Below are 16770 nucleotides of genomic sequence, written 5' to 3' on the forward strand. Positions count from 1 at the left end.
CTTTTTTGAAGCCGGATCTCACTTAAATGTATGTAAACTATGTCCGGATCCACCATCCGACCTATTGTTAGTTAGGTTATCAAAAGACCTTTCCAACGAGTCCAAAACATTGAAGATCTGGCAACCCTGTCTCGAGATATGGCCACTTAAGTGATATTGATATACTTTTTTGAAGCCGGATCTCACTTAAATGTATGTAAACTTTGTCCGGATCCATAATCCGACCCATCGTTGGTTAGGTTATCAAAAAACCTTTCCAACGAGTCCAAAACATTGAAGATCTGGCAACCCTGTCTCGAGATATGGCCACTTAAGTGATATTGATGTACTTTTTTGAAGCCGGATCTCACTTAAATGTATGTAAACTATGTCCGGATCCACCATCCGACCTATTGTTAGTTAGGTTATCAAAAGACCTTTCCAACGAGTCCAAAACATTGAAGATCTGGCAACCCTGTCTCGAGATATGGCCACTTAAGTGATATTGATATACTTTTTTGAAGCCGGATCTCACTTAAATGTATGTAAACTTTGTCCGGATCCATAATCCGACCTATTGTTGGTTAGGTTATCAAAAGACCTTTCCAACAAGTCTAAAACATTGAAGATCTGGCAACCCTGTCTCGAGATATGGCCCCTTAAGTGATATCGATGTACTTTTTGGAAGCCGGATCTAAAAAATAGATGAAACTTGTGTACAGCCATTGTTGTGAGGAAGGCTCCAACCACATAGGTGGATTAAGTTAGTTTTCATAAAAAAACTTGAGAGGGTCCACTATAGAGCGTCCAAGTTCCCGGGGTTTCAAATTTCCCAGGAAACGGGAAATTTTCGTCCAATTCCCCGGGAAATTTTAAATTTATAGAAAATTGTTCTATTATTGGCTCTGATTAATATTTCGCAACAAAACTTTAAAGGACAGCGACTTTGATTACACAGAAAAAAATATTTCTGTAAATTTACATTATTTATCATGTACCAAAAGGTATCATGATAAATGATGTATATTTCCATTAGATCCATTTGAAATTTACATTAGATTCATTGGAAATTTACATTAGTTTTGAAAATTTACATTAGTTTTGGAATTTACATTAGTTTTGAAATTTACATTAGTTCAAATCAACTAATTCTGATTGGCCAATGGGAATGAGAAGCTCGACTTGGATTGCAGTAGGAAAAGGGTGTGGCCTATGTTTTATTTTAAAATGAGTGAAGCGGGCAGCAAAGGAAATTATGATTTTAAAAAGTTGTTTCACAGGTAGGGGACGCTTTCTCGTCGACGGCCAAGTGGAATAACGCTGGACTGGAATCGAACGGACGCCGGGTAGGATGTTCGGTGTTACTGCTGCTACCCGCTGCCGACTGAGCCATCTTCGCATTTTATAAACGAGTGGCTAAAGCATCAACTTGTTCAGGTCGAGGCTCAGGCAGTGGGCCAGCGAAGTATGAGAGCGATAGAAAGAGAACCAAATATAACTATTTTTAGTTCGGGTAGTTTTGAAGTCAACGTTTGGCAGAAATACATTGGATATATGATTTACATTAAATAGGAATTTACAGGAAGCCGAACACGGGTAGAAATTCATCAGATTTGAGTTTCTATGCTTAACGTTTCCATTAGATTCATGATTTACATTAGATTTAGATTTACATTGGAGTAATTTCCATGACTTTTTACTCTTTACATCATATTTCAACATTACATTGAGTGAGTTTACATAAGAAACAGTCATTACGTGCTGTGTAAATTTACATATTTTTTTCTGTGTAGTTAGCTAAAATAAGTTTGAAAGTCAATCAGTAGCTTGACTGCATGTAAAAAATCATACAACTACAAGTAAATGTATATTTTTTTCTAATTTTATAAGCTTAAATAGTAGGGGAAATATGCCCATTTTAAGCCTAATAAGCGGTCGTGTTTGAATGATGCTGGATAATCTGGATTGTTCCTTGAAATTTACTAAAACCTAGTACACCAACGAGTAGAGCAACTTTTTGTGAACATTTCTGTTTATTTTCACTTTTATTAAAAGTTATGCTATTCCTTTTACAAGCATTTAAAAAAAATATTTCAAAAATGCATTCTAATCAGTCGAGTGCATTGGGCCACGCCCTTTTTTTCTATTTTCAGCTTAGTTCTTTTTTTTGGGTCTGCTTAGTGCTTCCAAAATTGATGAAATTTTAAGCGAACACTCACAAAAAGTAGCATTTATAGCGAAAGTTTCCTGGCAGCACTTGCTCACTCTAACAGGCGCTGCACCAGCATGTTGGTGGTGTTGGTGGCCACCCTTTGTTCTTTATTTGCCTTCGCTCCTCGCTCGGTTTTCTTCAGCCTTCGATTGGAATGGGTCGTCAAAAGTCAAACGTCCAAAAGACTTAGCGCGTTTGTTTTTTTTATGGTGCTTGCTAATTACTTACATGTTTCGAGATTATTTTTCAAGTGAGTGACTAAGTAATGGTCAAAAGAACATTTGCCGGTAGTTGCAAGCAATTTTATATCTTAAGCGCTTTGAAATCGTTAGCGCAAGTGAAAAGATATTGATGGCGACTTTCGTTAAGCAGTTAACCTCTGATCTTGCGTGTGGATGAGTGTGCCACCAAAATGATGAGAAATGGTCTCGCAAAATAGAAATTATGATCAAAAGTGCATTAAATTTGATCTTTTTGGCCAGTAAATGGCATACATTTGCGTGCTTACTCGAGGCGGTGCTGTTGCTGTTAAGTATGTGTGTGTGTGTGCAACCAACCAAACGGGACCACGCGGCCACTTCTTACAAATTGAGTTGTTTCCATGTATTTTTAGATCTTCATTCTATACATGCAAATAACTCGCATAGGCATTTGGAAGGTGTTAGCTCTGCCGAACTTCGGTGACCCATTTCTACGCTGGCTAGCCGAGCGCGAAGTCCCTCAGCTTTTATCGACCAGCCCCGCCCTGAAGAACGTTTGCACCAATCGGGTTCAAACGTTATTTAGAACTTCCGAACCCTTGTCAAATGGACAAGGACCCAGCGCGTATATAGTTTGATAGTAACAGTATTCCTAATTCCAGGCATCGCTCACCAAGCCGTGATGGCCTAGTGGTTAGCATTTTTGCTTACCAATCCAAAGGACGGGGGATCGAACCCCGACTCGGGCGACTTTGATTTTTCGTTCATGTTCAGAGTTTCAAGATTAATATTTCCTATACTTTCTCGTTGGGAGCAGATGGGAATCGAACCCAGGACCATTCGCTTAGAAAGCGAACACCGTAACCAGTCAGCCACGGCCGCGGCCACGGCCACGGCCACGGCGGTGCTGTTGCTGTTAAGTATACAGCCTAAATAGTATTTTTGGAGCTTTAATCGAGCATCAAACTCTCCATATGACGAAGATAGGTGTTTGATTAGAAAGGGTATATTTCCCCTACAATGAAATTTTCCTTTGAAATCTCTTTGAAAAAAATATTTTGAATTTTTTTTAATCAAGACTAGCATTTTAAATTTGCGTAATATTCGATGTTTGGCCATTTTAAAATGTTAGTTTTGATTTAAAAAAAAATTAAAATATTTTTTCGAAAAGATCGGAAAATTTCACGACTGTTTCATGTGTTAACATTGAAAATCGGACCATTAGTTGCTGAGATATCGTCATTACAAAATGGTGGGTTGTTTTGGTGAGATTTAGAAAACTTCAATTTTTATGTTTCTTTTTCTTAAAAAAACGGAATCGACGTAACACCTTATAATGTGGCCCTCTTAAACCTTGCGGTTTCGTCAACGGATCCACAGGTGTGTATCGTTCTTTTTGCGACAAGACTCCGCCTCCCGGGTCTCCTAAGTGTGAAGGTATGGGACGGGGAGAGGGCACCGAATACCTGTATTTTACACTTAGAATTTTTTGCGTCCGCCTCGGGATTCGAACCAGCGACCTCTGGATTGTGAGTCCAGTGCGCGGTCCGATTGATCCACACAGGCAGACTTTTTCTTAAAGCGGCTCTTTCTCAGCAAACCGAGGTCCAATCTTCAATGTGTCTTAGACAATTTTATAGCAAATTTTCTGAACTTTTCAAAAAAAAAAAAAAAATTAGAAATGGTCACTCATGGTCACTATTTTTAAAAATCGAAAAACTGCAAAAATTTCGCTAAAATCAAACTTTTGGTGGCTATATCTTGAAAACGGAGCCCTTTATCAAAAAATTTTTAAAGTACTTTTCGATTGCAAATTCAATTTTGCATTAAAAAATAACGTCAAATTTGTTTTTACATGAAACTTTGATTTTAACTAAAAATCACTATTTTTTCAAAAAATCATAAATCGGCGGCAGATTTTTTGATCATGTTTCTCTATGGCTCAAAAGTTGCGGATTTTTGTCCCCTAAAACATATCAAAAAATCTCGAAAATCAAAAAATACGTATTTTGGGAAATTGAGTTTTAGTAAAAAAAAGTTGATTAAAAAATCCGCAAAAAAAATTTCCCGTGTACCTTTTTTTCTCAACAATACTCACAACTTTGCCGAAGACACCAAATTGATCAGAAAATTCACTCAAAAGGTACAGCTGTTTGAATATTTACATACCATTTTTGTATGGACAGCAGCCAAAATTGTATGGAGACTTGTATGGGTGAACCAATGACGCTTAAAAGCTTATTTGGTCATAGGGAAGGCCCCCACAAAGTTTGAGCCAAATAAAAAAAAAAAAAATCAAAAAATAAAAATGGTCGAAATTGGCCGATTTTGTAGAGAGTTGCTCATCTGGGTCTCGTGGCGCAGGGGTAGCGGCTTCGGCTGCCGATCCCGATGATGCTATGAGACGTGGGTTCGATTCCCGCCTTATCCACTGAGCTTCTATCGGATGGTGAAGTAAAACGTCGGTCCCGGTTTCTCCTGTCTCGTCAGAGGCGCTGGAGCAGAAATCCCACGTTAGAGGAAGGCCATGCCCCGGGGGGCGTAGTGCCAATAGTTTCGTTTTTTTTTCGTTTTTTGCTCATCTTTGGTTTTTTTTTAATTTGTTTGAAGCTTCTTTATCGTATTTTTGCTAGCTTTTTTTATTGATTTTTTATTCAAAATATTGGAAAGTCACATAAAACAAATGTGTTTTTTTTAAATTAAAAAAAATAGTTTTTTCAATAAATGTTTTCAACTATTTCTAAGTAATAAAGAGTACAAACAAAATTGAGCAAGCAACTCTCTATTATTTGATGTATCTGAAATTATTGTTCAAATAGCGACATACTGCAAAAGTGACGAGAATAGGTTGAATGCTTAGTGTGACGGAAATGGGTATATTTCTCCTAGTAAATCAAAAGTTAGGATGTAGGGAAGTGTGGGGTAAAAAAAAAGTATAAAAATTGAAATTACGAGCCATGGCTTCAACATTTTAATGAAAAAAGTGTTTTAAAATGCATTATGAATGTTCAGTTGTTTTGCCATCATTAATTTCCAAAATATCTAAGTATTGACGAAATTTATTTTTTTGCGAAAAATAAAACTTTTGCGGTGCTGTACATTGTAATTTCACAAAAATCCAAAACATTTTTAAACAAGCCCAAACATGCTAAATATGATATCAATGCAGAAAAATGCATTTTAGATGGTTTTCAGTTGATTAGACTTCTATTTTCATGGAAATTTTGAATTTTTTTTTGCCACCTTTTTTTAAATTTTTTTTTTGCCACCTGATTTTTCAGACCAGTTTTGAGGGGAGGGGGGGGGGGGGAGCGTTATAATCTTTGAAAAATATTTGCAACGGCCTAAATAAGTTTAATTTCAAGAAAATGCAGGACAAATTTTGGTACAAATAAGTAAATAAACCACATACACCACCCAAGTGGCGAGCATTCGTCAATAGACGACAGGACGGATGCACTGAACGGAATCCTTCGCCGCGTCGCTGTTTATATTTTCTCTGCCCAGTTTCGCCCATAAATCGCAGCAAAACTGCGCGCAGCAGCTCTGCTGAAGATGAAAATCTTCACTGCCGGCTCGAAGAAAGCACTCTCGAGTTTGCATCTCTGCATCTGATTTGCACTGTTTATTTTGACTCCGTTGCAACGGCCTGCTGACGACTGAGTCTGTGCCGCCGCAAGGCCTGCTTGGAGCTTTTAATGGTTGTTTTGCTTCAGCATTTGCGCGGGGGTGTGAAAGCATTTTGAGAGAAGAAACATGCGAAAAGGCAAGGAATAAACAAAGAGGTGGAGGAAAGAGTAGATAAGTCGAAATGCTAAAATTGCTCAAGTCTTTTGATGATAATGACGATGATGGGTTTCTGTGTGCGCTTCGGTGGTCAGTTGCAGTTTTTTTTTGCTTCAAGCCGTGCAAATGTATGATGAATAGAAATGGGTAATAAATAAAGAACCGAGCCATTCAGTCAGTCAGTCAGTTGGTCAACCCTCAAGTGACTTGACTAAATGTTACGGCATTATTTTTTTCAAGATATTTAAATTTTTTAAATGTTTACTAATCGTAAAAAGGAATAATTTTTTTTAATTTCACCTGAATTTTTGCTTTTGGCACAAAACAAAAACAATTGAAGGTTAAATTAATCACTTGAAGTGCTCTGACTTAGACGGACTTGGACTGCTTAAATGTGCAAAATAAGTGAAACTAGTCAGTGTGTGTGTGTGCAAGCGATCCATATGAAGTTGCTGTCTTCCCCACCGAAACAGTAAACCTTTAGCAAAAAAAGTAAGGTAACGAAGAAGATAAGCAATAACAATAAACAGTTTCTGTATGATGGGCAAGTTGGACATGGGTAATGGACTCGAGCACGGGGTTTCAGGCAGTTGGTCATCGGTGGGTACCGACCATCATCAGATCAGGCTGTAGCATAACATTACCATGTAAAAGTGCTAAACAGTTATCTATTGCGGTTTTAGAGGGGGATTTCATTCTAGTTTTTAACAGGCTTATTTTTTTTACGATATCGATGTTGAACAAAACTTTATAATCGATCAAACAGTGGGTAGTCTGGCGGAACCGAGAATTTCAAACAGCGCCGTTATTGACTGTTAAACTTGTTACACCAGGTGGTAAAAATAATCATAAAGAATATTTTTATGTTTTTAATTCTATACGGATTTTAACTTTCTGAATAACTTGTGGCATACATTAAAATAAATACTAAAATTTTGTTTCATTACCAGCGTTACATTTTTCGTTGATTATTTCGCCGCGTAGCCACCGAGCGATTATTTCTTCCACCGTAATTACGGTAGCACTTAATTATTTGCATCTGCGGCTTAATTACTGCACTTCCAAAGATGGCCAAATGACCACACCCATCACCACCACCACATCACACGTAAGCCCCGTAATCAAAACCCATCTCGCGAGGGTTTCCCATCACCTTAATCAGTGGGTCAGCACTGTTTTTTTCGGTGGCTGGCCCAACTGACCCCGATTTCGTCGCATTATTATGCTTTTTGGCCACGTACCAATACAAAAGACCCACAACGGACGAAGGTGCGAGGGAAACCATTTTTCCGCACGGTAGTCGCCGTTAAAAACCGGCTTTAATATTTGGGATGAATTGTCTTTGGTTGATCTTGTCCAAATTTCACCTTTTTGGAGGTGGTGCTTGTGCCTTTTTGGTTTTCAAAATTTTCATAAATATGGTAATGCGCGCTTGTCGCGCTTAGTTCAACCACGTAACGGTACCTGATTTCTCGACTTTCGATGAATAATTATGGTCAATTTTCGTCCACGGGAGATTGTTCGTGAAGATGTTCCCGACGACGACGACGACGACAGGTCTGACCTTGATCCTCGCTGAATGATAGCGTATGCATGCTAATCGCGGTCCAGCGATCCACCACATGTTTATGCGCAAGCTTTGTTAAGACAAAACGCCGGCGTGACCCACAAAATTGAGCCGTATGAAAAAGTGAAATGGTTTCGCACTGCAGCCAGCTGGAACTAGCCGTGATCATCGTAGCAGGCCGACGGTTACAGGTCACGGACTGAAGTTTATGGCGGCCAAAAGACTTTCCCGGAGATCGTAGATCGTAGTAGGCATGGCATGTACAGTAGTGCACCTTTTCTAAATCAGAACAACCGCTGAAGAATTATTGTGGCGGTCTCGATTGTCTGCGCCTGCTCTGTCCACTGAAGATCGGCACTTCAATCAGGCTGCTCACTACAAAAAAAGCTGTGTTGATTGCCTCCATCTCGCGTGGCGTGATAATCACTTCTTAGTCGGTACGATCAAATTGAGATAGATGCAGCAGGCGTTGACCGTGTTGCTGTTTCAAGTGGGAACATTCCGTTAGACAATTTGTTTCCCATGGTTTTTCCTTGTTTTGTTTTAAAGTGTAAATTTTCTATATGGATACCAAAAGATGGTTTCACATAAATTTGCATTGTTTTACAATTTTTTTAGCAAATACTTTTTTGTTTTCAATTCATTGTTTTAGAGCAATTCCAGCTCAAATCAGGAATTTTTCTGATACTTTTGTACCCGACCCTCTCCGATTTCAATGAAACTTTGTAGACATGTTATCCTAGGCCTACATAAGCCATTTTTGTGCATATGGAGCAAATAGTACTCGAGAATAACATTTGAGAAGGGCGTAAGGTATTTAAATATTTTTGTATTCTGTAATTTAAAAATTACTGTATCTCTGATTTGAATTATTTCTATCAAACGACGCGCGTAGTTAAAAATCGTGTTTCAGTAGTACAATTTTAAGTGTAAAATAAGGCCGATGCAATTATTTTTCAAAGTTTTGCCCCTCGGCTCTGGCCGGTGTCGAGAAGGGGGGGGGGGGGGGGGGTGGGGGCACAAAACAAAAAAATAACCATTGAAATAACAAGCCATAGTTTCAACATTTGCATGGCAAAAGTGTTTTAAAATGCACGTTACACTAGTTCAGTTGTTTTGCAATCATTAGTTTAAAAAAAATGTAAAATATGACGAAAACGAAAATTTTAGCGAAAAAAAAAACTTTTGCGATAATAAAGATCGAAAATTTTCAAAAAATCAAAAGATTTTTAAATCAAAACAAACATGCTAATAATGATTCTAAACGCAGGGGAATGCATTTTAAATCGATTTCAACTGATTGCACTTATATTTTCATTGAAATATTGAAGTTCCTGAAAAAAGATTCGGGTCAACTTTGAAGCGGGGGGAGACAAAAACTGTAAATGAAATTTGTACCAGCCTAATAAAATTTTCAGAAACCAATGTTTTTTAAATGTACGCGAAATTTTGTACTGATATTTACTGTAATACAATTTTAATGCTGTATTCTAAACATTCACAAGATACCAAAATTTTGAAAAAAAATAAACTCATATTTTCATAATTTGCAACATGGCACAGTGGTCCAGATCGCAAAATTAAGTGAAAAATTGATTTTCCGAAAAATGGTGAAGTTTTGGATTTTTTTTTGTCTCCAGAAGAGTTGTTGCAGATGAAAAGGGGCAACTTTTGGTTTGGTTGAAAATAATGGTTAACGATTAGGGTGATTTTAAAAATCTAACTTTTCAGGAATATTTTTGAGATATTTTTGTCTTCTGGAAAGTTGTTGGGCAATCCAACCCGAACAGACGGTAATAACTAAATTCATGCCATTTCAATAACAAATACTGTTAAAATAACAGATAGTGTTATGGAAAATTCTTGCAAAATCCATTTTAGCATAAGAGTTTAATAACAGTTTATGTTATCATAACAAAATTTGTTATTGGTCTGATATTAGTTGAAAGCCAAAACAACTTCGGAATAACGTTTTTTGTTATGGACGAATACCTCCAACTGTTATTGGGATGATCGGATTAGTTGTTAAAATAACAAAAAATAATAACAAAGATTTCTTCGAAGAATAACTAGAAATGTTATTAGTCTTTTATTATAATAACAATTCAATAACAAAAAAAATCATAACGATGAATAACAAATCCTGTTATAAATAACATAAAATTTTATTGGCCTAGTATTTTCAAATATCAAAAAACGTTATTCCCAAGTTATTTCCGTCTGCTCGGGAATCCAATCCAAGCAACCAATTTTTTATCTCGCAATCTATGGCTTCTACGACCAAATTTAGAGAAAGCATCGAAGCAAACCTTAAAAATCAATTTATGGAACGTAGCAATTTAGGGTGATGTTTGAAAGAAAAGATGTTGGAGGCACTAAAAGCAAAAACAATAAAAAATTGACTGGTCAAATTGGACTTAAAGGTCAAAAGTTACAGCCATTTTAAGGTAAAAAAGATACAAATTAAAAACATAAATATCTAGAAAAAGGGCAGTCCAAATTTTAAACGCCGGCTTGTATTCGAAAGAGGAGATCTAGCGCTTTAAAAGCTGAAAAAATCTCAGGGGTATTTTCTTTTAACCCGAGATATCTTCATTTGAAAATGTGTGATTGTCTATGTAAAATTATTATTGGAAGCCAAAATATGTCCAAAAATCGTTTTTCGACACATTGATTCAATTCTGAGGGCAGATTCAGATTCTGCGGGCAAAATTAAATTAAAAAAATAACATATAGTTGGACAATTTTCGAATTTTGTTAGGGTGGTCCCATACACTTTTCCCTTGAAAATTTGACATTTTCATATGAAGATACCTCTAGTTAAATTATTTAGGTGGCTTTACTTGAAAACGGTGCATTTTATCAAACTATCTGTAAAGATCTTTTCGATTGCCATTTTAATTTTACATTAAAAACTACCTTAATCCACCTATGTGGTTGATGCCTTCCTCACTTTTTACCAACAATGGGTAATATGAGTGATTTAGACACATATTTCAGCTATTTTTTTAGATCCAGAAAAATAAGTACACAGATATAACTTAAGTGGTCATAACTCGAGACAGGGTTGCCAGATCTTCTATGTTGTGGTCTTGTTGGAAAGGTCTCTTGATTATCTAACCAACAATGGGTCGGATGATGGATCCGGACATCGTTTACATACATTTAAGTGAGATCCGGCTTCAAAAAAGTACATAAATATCACTTAAGTAGTCATAACTCGAGACAGGGTTGCCAGATTTTTAATGTTGTGGACTCGTTGGAAATGTCTCTCGATTACCTTATCAACGATGGGTTGGGTGATGGATCCGGACATCGTTTACATACATTTAAATGAGATCCGGCTTCAAAAAAGTACATAAATATCACTTAAGTAGTCATAACTCGAGACAGGGTTGCCAGATCGTCAATGTTGTGGACTCATTGGAAAGGTCTCTCGATTACCTATCCAACGATGGGTTGGGTGATGGATCCGGACATCGTTTACATACATTTAAATGAGATCCGGCTTCAAAAAAGTACATAAATATCACTTAAGCAGTCATAACTCGAGACAGGGTTACCAGATCGTCAATGTTGTGGACTCGTTAAAAAGGTCTCTCGATTACCTAACCAACGATGGGTTGGATGATGGATCCGGACATCGTTTACATACATTTAAATGAGATCCGGCTTCAGAAGAGTACATAAATATCACTTAAGTAGTCATAACTCGAGACAGGGTTGCCAGATCGTCAATGTTGTGGACTTATTGGAAAGGTCTCTTGATTACCTATCCAACGATGGTTTGGATGATGGATCCGGACATCGTTTACATACATTTAAATGAGATCCGGCTTCAAAAAAGTACATAAATATCACTTAAGTAGTCATAACTCGAGACAGGGTTGCCAGATCGTCAATGTTGTGGACTCATTGGAAAGGTCTCTCGATTACCTATCCAACGATGTGTCGGATGAAGGATCCGGACATCGTTTACATACATTTAAGTGAGATCCGGCTTCAAAAAAGTACATAAATATCACTTAAGTAGTCATAACTCGAGACAGGGTTGCCAGATTTTTAATGTTGTGGACTCGTTGGAAATGTCTCTCAATTACCTATCCAACGATGGGTTGGATGATGGATCCGGACATCGTTTACATACATTTAAATGAGATCCAGCTTCAAAAAAGTACATAAATATCACTTAAGTAGTCATTACTCGAGACAGGGTTGCCAGATCGTCAATGTTGTGGACTCATTGGAAAGGTCTCTCGATTACCTATCCAACGATGGTTTGGATGATGGATCCGGACATCGTTTACATACATTTAAATGAGATCCGGCTTCAAAAAAGTACATAAATATCACTTAAGTAGTCATAACTCGAGACAGGGTTACCAGATCGTCAATGTTGTGGACTCGTTGGAAAGGTCTCTCGATTACCTATCCAACGATGGGTCGGATGATGGATCCGGACATCGTTTACATACATTTAAGTGAGATCCGGCTTCAGAAAAGTACATAAATATCACTTAAGCAGTCTTAACTCGAGACAGGGTTGCCAGATTTTTAATGTTGTGGACTCGTTGGAAAGGTCTCTCGATTACCTATCCAACGATGGGTCGGATGGTGGATCCGGACATCGTTTACATACATTTAAGTGAGATCCGGCTTCATAAAAGTACATAAATATCACTTAAGTGGTCATAACTCGAGACAGGGTTGCAAGATCTTCAATGTTGTGGACTCATTGGAAAGGTCTCTTGATTACCTATTCAACGATGGGTCGGATGATGGATCCGGACATCGTTTACATACATTTAAGTGAGATCCGGCTTCAAAAAAGTTCATAAATATCACTTAAGTGGTCATAACTCGAGACAGGGCTGCCAGATCGTCAATGTTGTGGACTCATTGGAAAGGTCTCTCGATTACCTATTCAACGATGGGTCGGATGATGGATCCGGACATCGTTTACATGCATATAAATGAGATCCGGATATATGTGAAAACACATTTTTATACATAACTTTTGAACTAGTTATCGAAACTTCAAACAATTCAATAGCGATGTATGGGACCCTAAACCAAGTCGAATGCAATTGGTTTGGTCAAAATCGGTTCAGCCAGTGCTGAGAAAACTCAGTGAGAATTTTGGTCACATACATACATACACACACACATACACACACACACACACACACACACACACACACACATACACACACACACACACACACACACACACACACACACACACACACACACACATACACACACACACACACAGACATTTGTTCAGTTTTCGATTCTGAGTCGATATGTATACATGAAGGTGGGTCTTCGAGCTTTTAATAAAAAGTTCATTTTTAGAGCAGGATTATAGCCTTACCTCAGTGAGGAAGGCAAAACTGATGCCTAAGAATATTTCGAGTCAAATTTCTTATTCCTACCGAGCCACGTAGCCCAGTGGTAACACTTCCGCCTCGTAAGCGGTAGATCGGGGTTCAAATCCCGGCTCGGACCAACACAACTGGTGATCTTTTCCCTTCTGGAATCGATTGCTTAGTAAAGGGAAGGTAGTGTATCGTCACAAACTGGACCTTATCACGACACCTTAGGGAGGCGACCTATGGAATGTTAACATTAACCTTAACATGTTAACATTAAGTTGAGAATGAAACTGCCACTGAATCCGCTTTGTAAATGCCGGCCCCGATACTCTTCAAGGGTGTTCCCCTAAGGAACTGGGAAAGATTTACTTTTTTTTTTTACTATTTTTTTTTTCAAAACCCCGTATTTCTGCAGCAAGATTTGTGTTTATACTTAATTATGGCTCAAAAATTGGCCTGAAACAAAATTGAGATCAGAAATTTATAAAATGAAATTCAAGCCAAGCTTTCAATATGTCTATAAAAAGGAAATTAAAATGCATTTTCAGTCGTCTTGCAATAATTTGATTTTAAAATATTGAATGGCAGAATGGGCCACAAGGCTTTAGAATGGATTTAGACCAACTGTGAGGAAAGGGTCTTATAAAGGACGTCAAATAACGTTACCATACCGAAAACGACGTTTGAATTCATTGTATTTTTCGAATTATAAGTAAAAATGTAAATTTATTGACAAAACCACGCAAATGTTGTTTATTTAGAGGTTTTTAAATAAGCTTTCTGAAAAGTAGGATCGTTTGAAAAAGATTGTTCAATGCTTATAATATAACGTTACTAGATGTTACTACCAAGGTAAACAAACAACAACGGAACCTTCAAATCTTTGAGAGGCTTGGTGGTGGAAGTGTTAAATTAAAATTCACTTGGGGCAGAATGGACCACCCTTTTCCTGCCTTATACAATCAATCAAAAGTTACGAAATTTGAGCTAAATGGATTATTTCACTACTGGTAGCTTCACTAATCACGTTTGATACAACATTAGTTGATTTTTTACTTGTTTTGATGCTTATTTGTAAAAATAGTGTTTTATTTAAACATATTAAAACTATTTTCAAACATGTTTTTTTTTGTAAGTGACTATTTTCATAAAAGTGGTCTAACTTTATGAAAACTATGTTGAAAGGTCCCTTAAATCATTTATTATCTCCCTTCAACGTTTTATTAGACAAAATGGAAACCTGAAAAAGAAGTCGAAATACATTTTTTTTTAAATTGCATGAAAAATAGTTTTAAGCTTTAAAATTCCATCAACCAACTATACAACATTGAAGGGAACATCTCAAAGCATAAGCCTACGACACTGAATTCATAAATTGTTATGTTTTTCTATGGTTTTTGGTGCATTTTCCTTAGGCGGTCCATTCTGCCCCCCTGTCCCTATAACAATAAAAAAAATTAACAGTTTATAAGTCCAATAAACAGCTTTTTGGGTTTTTACTGCAATTTTTTTTTGGATGTTGGACATTATTGAAAAAGGACCCCACAATTATATATTAATCAGCTCAAATATGTAAAATATGATTATTAACGCAGAAAAATGCATTTATAACTGTTTTCAGTTGATTAGACTTCTATTTCCATAAAATTTTTGATGATTTCTGCATTAATATTTTTACGCCCTGATTTTACGGGTCGATTTGGGCCACAGAAACTTTGAAAACCATTTGCAATAAGCTTACTGTTTCATTATCAAATGAATATTTCCAATATTCTAACACCGCCATCTTGGATCAAATATTTCTAGATCATTTCAAAGCTGCGATTCTCAACGGGGGACCACTTTGAGTACATGACATATCAAGAAAGTCTAGAAGAAGGTTGATGGTTGAAAATCTTAGCTTTAGAGCAGTGTTGGGGTCATTTTTGACCTGACAAGACCCATAATAAGACAACGATTTGTTTGTTACTTGATTATCCGCAGTTAATATTCATGACTTTACAAGCTCAGCTCGGCCACATTCCATTTAAATCGGTACCGTGTCTTCCTGACCACTTTGCAACAATTTAGCGCCAATTAATAAGCCGTCATCAAAATTCATCGCTTTGGCGGCGGGGAAACACTCACCTTCAGAATCGATCCCATTTCCGCGACGTAGATGCGCTCGGTCTCGAGCAGCTCGGCCAGCACGTGTCCTCGTTTCAGCTTCCGTTCGTCCGAATCCTACACAGTAGCAGCAACAAAAGAAACACCAACATAAAACAACACAACAAATCCATTAGGGAGCGTTCTTTTATTACGTAACGCGAAAAATCGGACTTTTAGACCCCCTCCCCCCCCTCGTAACAAAATTTCCATACAAATTTTAAAAATTTTGTATGGAGCGTAACACGGCCTCCGACCCCCCCTCTCCCCCTACTGCGTTACGTAATAAAAGAACGCTCCCTTAGCGCTTGATTGTAGACTGTTGACAGTTAATTGTGACTTACCGTTTGACTCTGCAGATTGAGATCGCTGTCCGAGCTGGCAATGATGGTGTCGCTGCTGATGGAGATTCCCGAGTCCGGCGGGCCTTCAATCGACCGGGGCCGTGATGTGAAGCCGTCGATCTGGGGAGCATGAAGAAGAAGCGTTACGATCAGCGGTTCTTTAGTTAAACTTTGCAAAAAGGGTGAGGAAACTGAGTGTTATGCAATTTTACGGACTAATGATTCTTGCGAAAAACTTCTTTCTTCCTTCGTAAAGCTTCTTGTTACAGGTGCTAATGGTTTGGCCAGAACACAAAGTTCCGCCAAAGGTAGGGAGGGGGTGATGCGGCGTGAAAAATGAGAAACATTCATCTTTTATTTGCTGCAAATGGAATAAACGCTGGGTGCTTTACACTAGTTGCTCATTTAACGTGTAACGGGACAGTAAATTGGATATTTCCTCCGTGCGCGGTATGATCTCTTGCTGACGGACTTGTTGCCACAACGCAGCAAACACAGTAGGCTACACATTTCACCGCGTACACCTCGTCGTCGATTAGCAATGCTTACTTGGACGGTTGAAAGACCTCAAGTACGATCTAGCACTAAAGATATTATGATTGGTTTACTGATTTATTTTTAAGAAGTATTGCATTTAAAAACAAATAAGTTTAACACAAAATCAACTTATATTTAAAATCCATTAAGGGTAAATACTGCTAACCTCAAATTGCCCGATTAGCCATGGTTACTTGATCCAAGATGCGATCTTGCACCGCTTAGGTAAACAAAGCTGCAAATTTATGACCATCATCTCCGCGAAAGTGAAAAGCCCCCTCCCTAATTGAAGCCCCGGAACAAGTGCGTGCCCAAGAGGCCGACATCGCACCTCCAAATTAGCCTAAATTTTGCCTGCTTTGGGCCAAAACGGCGCGTCGAAAGCGTTGCAAATGACCGTCGGACCCAACACAAACCCACCAACCCGTGACACGCCTCCTTGGATCGGATTAAATTAGCCGCCGATTTTGACAGTTTGCGAGTGCGCCGCTGCTCACCCGCAGCACGGCGCGGCTCATTTTCACCTCATTATTTATTTAGAGTCCGGAAGAAAGTTTGAGTTATGGCTTCCAATCTTGCGCTGCTGCTATAGGGAAGAAAAGAAACATAAAGAGCACTCGCA

The 16770-nt window shown here is 37.9% G+C and overlaps 2 protein-coding genes across 3 annotated transcripts in view; both read right to left on the reverse strand.

Annotated features, from left to right (window-relative positions):
- Positions 1-16770, reverse strand: part of LOC120425839 (uncharacterized) — a 144177-nt gene that overhangs the window by 102865 nt on the left and 24542 nt on the right. Inside the window, exon 4 of one of the 2 annotated variants that reach the window (XM_052710500.1) lies at positions 16673-16731. In XM_052710500.1, the coding sequence (XP_052566460.1) occupies positions 16681-16731 (51 nt within the window). In that variant the 3' untranslated portion in view covers positions 16673-16680. Of the gene's footprint in view, positions 1-16672; positions 16735-16770 lie in introns of both variants that reach the window. The other variant, XM_052710499.1, reaches the window with a different exon arrangement.
- Positions 15220-16770, reverse strand: part of LOC120425861 (guanine nucleotide exchange factor DBS-like) — a 135319-nt gene continuing 133768 nt past the window's right edge. The window contains exons 8-9 of the mRNA XM_052709335.1: positions 15612-15731; positions 15220-15345 (exon numbers count right to left, since the gene is read on the reverse strand). Coding sequence (XP_052565295.1) covers positions 15220-15345; positions 15612-15731 — 246 coding nt within the window. The remainder of the gene's footprint in view (positions 15346-15611; positions 15732-16770) is intronic.

This window comes from Culex pipiens, chromosome 3, assembly GCF_016801865.2.
Source record: "Culex pipiens pallens isolate TS chromosome 3, TS_CPP_V2, whole genome shotgun sequence".
Classification (NCBI taxonomy): domain Eukaryota; kingdom Metazoa; phylum Arthropoda; class Insecta; order Diptera; family Culicidae; genus Culex; species Culex pipiens.